The following is a 9,804-nucleotide window of genomic DNA, read 5'->3' as shown; positions in this document are numbered from 1 at the left end:
ATCTACTTCGTTTTTGCTATTCTCGGTTCCCCTGCTCACTGGCCAATCAACGAGAAGGCTAGACCACTTTTAGAATTATTTATTTTAATAAACAAATATTTTTTTATATTGTTATATCAGAATTATTGGAAAATATTAAAAAAAATATTAAATTAACATTTTTTAAAAATAAATATATTTTTAAAATACATTCAAATACACTCTCAATCCTGCATTAAAAAAAAGTGTCCAAGAACGTGTTAATTATTGCTTTTTATTTATAAAAAATTATTTTTGATTTTAGCGACATGGAAATATAATAAGATTAATTAAAAAATAAAAAAATAAAAAATATATTTTTTTAAAAAATACTTAACGAAAAACAAACAGCTAAATAAACATGATATTGTGGTGGTAGTTTATTATATTTGTTTTTGTTTATGTTTGTACAGGATGTGTTTTGAAAAAAGAAAAAGCTTTTTAATATTTATTTAAGAGACAATAACAGTTTTCTAAATTACTATATATTTTTTATTTATTTTTCACGCTAACTTCCAAGGATATGAAATATTATTCGTCTTTGAATATCAAGTTACAAATATAATATACAAAAACTTAATTATAAAATAAAAAATCACCGAACCATAAAATACTGAACGTAATTTATGTTGTTAATTTAATTAAAGATATAAAAATAGAATTAAGTCATCAACCTTTTTCTCTTCTACGCTGAAATTAAAATGGTCACTATCCTCAATCAAGAAATTCTTGCAGAGTGGTCAAATCATCAATTAAGTAATGGCACTTTCTTGTTACAGTGCTCGAACAACAGAGCATCAAGCCAAAACAAGATAAGATCAACGTCAAAACACTGACTTTTACTGCGTGAGCTTTCAGATCTGATTCTAGCAGTTGTTAAAGGCTTCAGGCTTGCAGCTCCTGTGGTGGTCCAGCGTCGTTGGACTAAACCCGACCACAAAGATCCTGTAGGCCTTTAGATGACATGCCTCAACCTGCGCCATTCAATCCACCTCTGAAAACTTATCCTTTCTTCATCTTCTACTCGGTCGAGCCACCAGATAATTGTCTAGAGGATGAGGCATGGCAGTGCCGCCGTGGTAGCATTCTGTTGCGGCCGGGCTCGATTGGAGTGGTGCCTGTTCGGCAGTGTGGTGAAGACTGTGATTTATTTTAACCATTGTTTTAAAAACATTTAATTAATGAATACATATCTAGTTTTATATAAATTTAATGAAAATTATCTTTTAAAATATTAATTATGAAATAAAAAATATATAATTTATAATTTTTGCAAACCATGATCTCAAAAGATACTACAACGACAAACGTATACTTATACTAGCTCAAATTTGTCTAACAATATATTTCTCGTTTTATTTTTCATATTTCTTCATAAATATATTACTCTTTATTTTCTCAACAAGGTCAAGTTTTTTTATTAGTAAATTCATACCTTCTTGCATGCCCTGTAACATTCGAGCAATATTTTTAAAAGTTTGATATTTGTCTTTCAAAGTTATAATTTCGTTAATATTTTTTTTATTTTTACACTAAGATTTTAAAAAATGAAAAAATAAATAATATTTCTTCACTTTTACATTCACAATTACATGTGATCAAAACATCAAGGTCGACGAGTAGATTGGGCGGGCTTCGGACATACTTTCAATTTACAAACTCAAACCCACGTTCGAAGAGAATACAAACAATGGGTTTCACTGCTTCGACAGCGTACTTCATAATGTTAGGTCAATGGCCCAAGAACAATGTAATAAACACATTTGAAATGACGATTATAGCACTTTTGAAATGTGGAATTTGGGCTGGTTCTCCTCCGCCGAGTATTCCAACATTTCCAGATACCATTATCGTTCATACAAGAAAAAAACTTTAAAAAAAATTGACGTGAAAATGGTCGAGAGAATCATTTTAAAAGATGGCTGGTTAGAAAACAAATCACAAAATCAATTGAAGAGGCCTGAACATGATGCCATCTGGACGAAGTTTTGCCGTCTAGGGGTAGTTTAAACTGAAATCCAGTAGCTAAAGGTGACCTAAAAAATGGAAAAAAGAGTGCTCTTCTGCATCCAACGCCCCATCTTTCAATTTTCATTAGGGATGGAACCAGTGAGATTACTTTATTGAAATAAGAGAGATGAAGATATTCAAGATAAAAAAAATATCTTTTTTTGTACTTTATATTGTAAAAGTATATAAGTTTTGTTTGGGCCAAAAGCCCTATTTTATTAAAAAAGATTTATTTTATTAAAAAAGATTGATGGAAATGAAATGATGAGATTTTATAAGTGTTTGCTTGGTATTATATTAATTTATATTTTTAAAATTTTTTTATTTGAAAAAATATCAAATTAATATTTGCTTTTTTAGTTTTAATATATTGATATAAAAAAATTAATCTATTTTAAAAAATATTATTTTAATGTATTTTCTATTAAAAAATATTTTTAAAACACATTCCAATATACTACTATATTACAAAACATATACTAAGTTGTAACATTCATTAGATTCATTCACAAAGCAATAGTAACAAGTCATGCACAACTTCATCAATGGAAACATCTCCTAGCTTTTAAAAGACGCAACTAATAAATTTTTGCTCTGGACTTCGTTCAAATCACAATTGATACAGATGTGGGAAAGGATAACTAGGATTTCTCGAGCATAAAAAAAATTGTTTTAATAAATTCTCAAATTTAATAATTCTAAAAACTATTTTAAAAAATAACAAATCAAATGGAAGTACGTAGCTAAATCAACCTATTCTATATATATATATATATATATATATATATATATATATATATATATAAAGCTAAGCTAAAAATAAGAAAGAGATTGAGAAATAACAAGAAAAATTAAGAAAATTATAAAACAACTATCTTTTGAATGGAGTTTGGACATATTTTTTTTATCAAATTTAAACTACGTCTAACAATCAGATAAAAAATAGATATTATTTTTTATTTATTCAAACTTTTTTATGGATTTGACCTTATCTATGAATAAACATTTCATGTCAACAAATGGTATAATACTAGTAGGTGGTGGAAAGAAATATATGTTTCGATGACTTTTTGAAGGAAAAGTTTTGCTGTGCCGCTAATGCTTTTCATTTCCCGGGCATTCATTTGATTATGCTTGCTCCACTATGGGGCTATGGTGGGGATCATGCCCCAAGTGATAAATACATTAATATGAGTCCACGAAAAAAAGTGAAAAAAATATAATTAAAGATTAGTATTTGATCACTTTCATGTCATCTTGTTTTACAAGCATTGTTTCAGATAATCTAATATCTATTGATCTCTTTTGGTCGGAAATAAGGAATTCATTTAAAATAAATCAATTAATCCGTGAAAAAAATAATATTATTCTCACGAGGCAATCTCTTTTATTATCTTCTGAACTTAGCTGGTTTCTCCTGGTACTGGTATTTGCTCTTGTTTGCCCCCTTAACCTGATAGAAAGAAGTAGCAGACAGTACTTCTACGTAAATAGAGACAAGAAGGAGCAGTATGTCTACACTTGTCTATGTAATCCTCACTTCTCTCATTGCCAGCACTCTATCAAGTGGCACCAACGGGGAGACACTAGAGTTTCTCATTGGTAGCAGAGGTAGAGGACTAAAGAACGGTTGCAGCTCTGAAAATCACAGGAAATATAGGGCAACTCGGTGTTCAAAATTAGGAGATGCTGGAGCTCCACCAGCGGCTCTGCCTGTGAAAACAGAACTGTTGGTATTTGCAGACCAAAGGCTGGCTTCGGTGTATCCTATTATACAGAAGTTCAAGTCCTTAATCACCTCGGATCCTCTTGGCATCACCAAAACCTGGGTGGGCTCGGATATATGCAACTACAAAGGGTTCTTCTGTGACAGCCCCCCAGATAACAATTCTGCAAAAGCTGTTGCCTCTATTGACTTCAACGGATTTCAACTTGCTGCCCCTACTCTCGATGGATTTCTTGATCAACTTCCTGATGTTGCACTTTTTCATGCCAACTCCAACAACTTTGCAGGGACTATCTCTTCAAATATCGCCAGGCTTCCTTATCTCTACGAGCTTGACATAAGCAACAACCTATTCTCTGGTTCATTTCCCACAGCTGTTCTTGGCATGTATGGCCTAACATTCTTGGACATTCGGTTCAATTTCTTTACCGGGGCAGTACCACCTCAAATATTTACACAAAATCTCGAAGTTCTCTTTATCAACAACAACAATTTTATGACGTCGTTGCCGGATAATTTAGGCAGCACTCACATTCTTTACCTCACCCTGGCAAACAACAAATTCATAGGTCCAATCCCAACAGGCATCTTCAAAGCATTTTCCTTTCTGAGTGAGGTCCTACTCTCGAACAACCAACTAACAGGCTGTTTGCCTTATGAGGTAGGGCTTCTCAAAGAGGCCATAGTATTTGATGCTAGCAACAATAAATTGACAGGTCCATTGCCGGTCGCCTTGTCTTGTCTAGAGAAGGTGGAGCTGCTGAACTTTACTGGCAATCAATTATTTGGAATGGTTCCTGAGGTGGTCTGTGAGCTGACAAAATTGAGGAACTTTTCACTGTCCGATAATTATTTCACAACGTTGGGGCCAATGTGCAGGGATTTATTTTACAAAGGAGTTCTCGACATCACGAACAATTGCATCCCTGGTCTTCCATTCCAAAGATCAGTAGTGGAATGTTTAGATTTCATTGCACACCCGAAGTCCTGTCCCCGGATGTGGTCTTACACTTTCATTCCTTGCAAGTCCCCCTTCAGCTCTGGCTCTATGAATCCTGGAATGGCTCCTTCATCTTCTGCGTTACATTAAGCTCATGTCCTGCGTTGGTTTTTGTCCATGTTTGGAACTTTCGATTATATTGTTTGTGAAGACGACCATTCTTTCACTTCATCCATGTCCATTCTATATAATAATCCGTGTCTTTAGTTTGCCATGTTCCATGTTGTGTGTATTGAAAGGGGCCACATAGTTTCTGGCTTTCTGCTGCATAAATTGATGAGCATACAACACGCTATTACATGAAGTGTAGCAGTTCGATTCATCAACAGGACATGGGTCTAGCCGTCGGTGGTTAGTCCCTTCACTCTTCGAATTTTGATGGAGTCCATCTAAAATTCTTATTTTTTAGTTTGAAGAGGATAATTTTTTAATTCCATTAAAACAAAAGGTTTTGGATTTTTTTCTTTTTGTTTAAATGTTAGAATTATTGTTTATATTTTTAATTATAAAGGGACAAATATCAATTACATTGACTAATTTACTATATTATATACCAAGACTCCATCAAAACAAAAATCAATAAAAAGGGCATCAATGAACGATGGGTAAGAACCCCATGCATCAATCTCCTCCGGTGGTATGGTAGAAAAGCACTGATCTAATCCAATCCAATCCAAGATGAAGAAAATCATTCTGTCATGACCACCATGCTCACCTCATTATATCCCATCTTGCTATCGTATCATTTAATAATCTAACAAAACTGCCCATGTTTCGGTATTTTTGCATAGTTGTTATAACCAGTATATAGATACTGGGATTTGAGTTATTGAATTATTGAGTTAACTTGTTGGTCAACCTAAGTTAAATTTTTATTCAAAACAATGACATTTTATTTTTTTGAAGTAAAAAAATATAACTCGAGTTTCATCAAATTAATATTCAAAACCTAACTTAAGTTGATTTTTAGATTGTTAAATTTTTAAATTGGTCTGCCAGATCAAATTAAATTTTAAAAAAGTAAAATATCATGTAATGAGAAACTAAGAAAAAACTCGGCTTAAGTTAGCCTCCAAATTACCAGGTTTTCAGACTGATTTATATCCGATTGAATTTAATAACTATAGAAAAACAGGGTATCCTATAATGAAAAACCAAGAAAAAGACTCGGCTTGAGTTAGTTTTTGGATCATAGATTTTTGAATTCAACTGCTAAATGGGCTGAATTTAATAACTACATTAAGGAAAAACACTTGTAATGAGAAACCAAGAAAAAACTTGGCTTCAGGTTAGTCTTCATACCGTCATGTTTTTGATTGATATGTTAAATCAGGTTGAATTTAGTAAGAATAGCAAGGAAAAACATGGCATCGTGTAATGGGAAACCAAGAAGAAAAAAACGAGGAGACCTTTGAAAAACAAATGGTCCCAGAATTCGATCATTCTGAGTGGGAATGTGCTAGCTCCTCTACGTGGCCATTTAAGTGACCGCTGGCTTCTGCAATTTACTTTGATTGGGCACAATCTGATTCCATTCCAAATGATTATTAGCCTGGAAGGTCTCAGCTGAGTTAGGGAAGACGCAACCATCCCACATTGCAGCATCTCCTGCTGCGACCATGTGGTCCAGCTCAAAAAGTCCCGCATTAAAGAGTAAGAAATGATTGAAAAAAATGCATGCTCATATTGCAGAGCCTCGTCACTGGTCACTGTTGTTGGTTTTATTAGGCTTCAAATGGGAGATGGCGAAAATGGTGGCTACTTAGTGGGAGTTTTCTGCTTTTCATGATAGGATTTAAGAATGTTTTATTGGATTGAGGAGGCCATGAGCTGGGCATGTTAATCCCGAACTCTCCATTGAAATGTCAATGAGTGGCTTGTTGGTTGCATCAAGGTTTCAAGATCTTGATTATTTATCTGAACATTAATTTATCTATATCCATTAATCGCATGAATCAAAAGCTTGAAATCAACCTTTAAATGGACGTCTAAACTATATAATTTTTTAAAAAAATCTTTATTGTTAGGCTAACTTCATGGACAGAAATTAAAGGGTGTGTTTACACTATCAAATAATAATATAAATTAGAGGAATTATATTTAATATCATATAGTTTGATGCAAATTACATTTTGTCTTTGCAATTACAATGTTGGAAATATTTAAACATTTTTTATTGATTTTTCTTGAAAATAAGTACATGATTATTCAGGTATCAAACTATAGAAGATAAAACGTGTTATTCATTTATCAAATTACATGATACAAATCATAATTTTTCAAATTATAAAAATAAAATGTAATATGTATCTAATCATGAGATGTTAAATATAATCTATCCTGTAAATTGTATTTTAAAGTGTAAGTTAAGATAATTTTTAAATATTTTTTAATCAATTCATATGTTAATTAATTTTAAATATTTTTCAATGTGGAAAGTTCTTTTTTATAGAATCGTTAAATATTACTCTCGGCCACTCTGTGTTTGGTTGCTGTGAGGCCTAGCAGGCCATTAGCAAATGGTATGCTCCTACTTATGGGCCAGAAACTTCGCCTCTGTCTGGGCCACGTGGATTGCAAGGCTGTGTAATTTGAGCTTTGAGCCCATCTATTACTACAGTGTTCTCCCAGGCCTGATAATGGCCGCTCTGTGAACCAATTTCATGAGCTCCCAAGGCAATATACTTAAGAGATTAACGGCCCATATTCTCTAAGTTGGATCTCTTTCTGGGCTTTGCAGCACGATTCATCCCAGATATTGGGCCGCAAGCACCAGTAGGCCAACTCACAGCCTCATCACTGTAGCTCGGACGAGGAGAGAACTAAGATCGTGGTCCAAAGAGTTAATTTTCTCTTATTACTGAATTAGTAGATTGAGTTGCTAAAATGTTAAATTGAATTGCAATTGTGTGCAGATAATTAACTTTTCCTTATTACCGTGCTAATAATTAAAATTATTAAACTTGAAATACTTTTTAAAATATATTTTTTTGATAATGAATCTAAATAATAATTTATTATTATTTAAAATCTATTTTTTATATCATTAGATTAAAATAATAAAAATAAAATTCAAAAATTTTAAGAACACGCCTAACTGCATCTTGAAACATCTTAATCAAAACCATATGGTTTATATATATATATTGCTTTGAAATTTTTTTCAAAAAAAAAAACAATTTAAATTTTAACCGGAAAAACAGATTAACTTAAGGGTTGAAACCCAATTTAAGGTAGAGATTATATCAACGAGTCATCGAGTTGAAAATCACTGCCCTTGACCATATCGAGGATGAAAATCACAGGAACAGAATAAATGTCAATCAATCCTTGTGATGACCGGTGATCGGTCAGTTGCGTGATCATTGCCCTGAAAATACGGATTAGTGTCAGCATGGGCAATCATCATCTACATATATTTCCTGGAGCAATTACACGGTGAAAACACATTCACATGTGTACGGTGTACCTAGCTTGGACTGCAACTGGCAGCCTCTGGATTCCATGAATACGATTGGGAGTTGCCTTGGGCCTTAGCACAATTTAATTTGTTTATGTTTTTGAAATTGTTTTTGTGCGTATTTTAAAAATATATTAAATTAATGTTTTTTAAAAAAAAATTATTATACTAATATAAAAAATATTTTGATAAATTTTAAAATAAAAAACTAAACACACGACGTGAAACTAGTGTAAAACCTATTTATGGATGCAGAGAAAAATAAATTAAAAACAAAACCAGTTATTTATTTTTCCTAGCCCCTACACTCCTCGACTTTTCATCTTAGTTATAAAACCGGTTCAAGAACTGACGTAGTTCAGAGTTTGGGATGTTGAATTATTGGATCAACCTATGACACATGGAGTTAGCCCATATTAAACAATGATGTTTTATACGTTTTTTAAAAAATTGAAACAATGTTAATTTTTATTAAAAAAAATAGCAAGAAAAAACTCTTCAGGGCTTCCTTGGATGCTCTCTGCTCAGATAAAACTCTATATATATGTGCATAAAAAAATTTATTTTCATTTTGAATTTTTCTTAACTTCAAAAATATATTAAAAAAAAATTATATATAAAATCTTTGCTGTTAAAAAAAAATCCAACTCGCGGTTTGTTGAATTTTCACTCAACGATCCAGAACTAAATAACTTCACAGCCACTCATGGACATGTTCATCACAGGAGTGAAGGACGTAGCTATTTTTTTATGAGACAGCACGACGGGGAGGTTGTGTAGAAAAAGACCGTACGCACTGCACAAGCACAGGCGTGTAAAGTACATTTGCTAGGCTCGGCTCGAAAATGATTTGGAAATCTGTTGAGTTAATAATTAACAAGTCATTCAATCCAATTGAATTATTCTAGTCTAAAAGTCATATTTTACTCTTTTTAAAATATTTTTCAAGTTAATTTAGTCTGGTTTGACGCTTTCATCTAACTATATTTTAAAAAATATTTTTTTATTTTAAATTATTAGTTTTTATGTTTTTTAAATTTTTTATATGATAATATCAAAAATAAATTTTAAAAAATAAAAAATATTTTAATACATTTTAAAATTAAAAATACCTTGAAAAATAGTTTTTATCATACTCTCATAAATGCCCTTATTATTTGTTTTATATTATAATGCATAATATTTTTTAAATTTATTTTTTATTTAAAAATATATTATGATAATTTTTTTTAGATTTTTTATGTCAATATATTAAAACCATTAGAAAAACACTAAAATTATTAATTTAATTTTTTTAAAGTAAAAAACAATTAATATCTCAATTGGATTTAGATCAGTTTGGTAAAATCCATTCACAAAGTTTCACAGAATTAATTTTTATTCAGACGAGGACAATTTAATAAATATGGTGCAAAGTATGAAAAGTGATCGTTAACATAACTTGAAGTCATGGATGATTTATTTTTTACATAAAAATGTAAATAAAACAACTTTTCTTTGTATAGTTCATTTATAGGAAAGAAAATATTTTTTACAGAACAGTGAAATACGGTAACGTATTTGCGAAAGTAGCGGCTACTCTGCCGAGCC

The 9,804-nt window shown here is 31.5% G+C and overlaps 1 protein-coding gene across 1 annotated transcript; it reads left to right on the top strand.

The window, feature by feature from the left end:
• Window positions 1–3,347: 3,347 nt before the first annotated feature.
• Window positions 3,348–5,027, top strand: LOC133682256 (uncharacterized protein At4g06744-like). The gene has a single exon (XM_062105541.1). It carries the CDS (start codon window positions 3,540–3,542, stop codon window positions 4,842–4,844), a length of 1,305 nt encoding a protein of 434 aa, XP_061961525.1. The 5' UTR covers window positions 3,348–3,539; the 3' UTR covers window positions 4,845–5,027.
• The last annotated feature ends 4,777 nt before the right edge of the window (window positions 5,028–9,804 follow it).

The sequence above is a fragment of the Populus nigra genome, chromosome 2 (assembly GCF_951802175.1).
Source record: "Populus nigra chromosome 2, ddPopNigr1.1, whole genome shotgun sequence".
Classification (NCBI taxonomy): Eukaryota; Viridiplantae; Streptophyta; class Magnoliopsida; order Malpighiales; family Salicaceae; genus Populus; species Populus nigra.
The sequence above is the reverse complement of the archived record's forward strand: the minus strand, read 5'-3'. Positions and strand labels throughout refer to the sequence as shown.

Excerpts from the sequence above, each read along its gene's own strand:
- LOC133682256 (XM_062105541.1), top strand. The coding sequence starts at position 3,540 with ATGTCTACACTTGTCTATGTAATCCTCACTTCTCTCATTGCCAGCACT.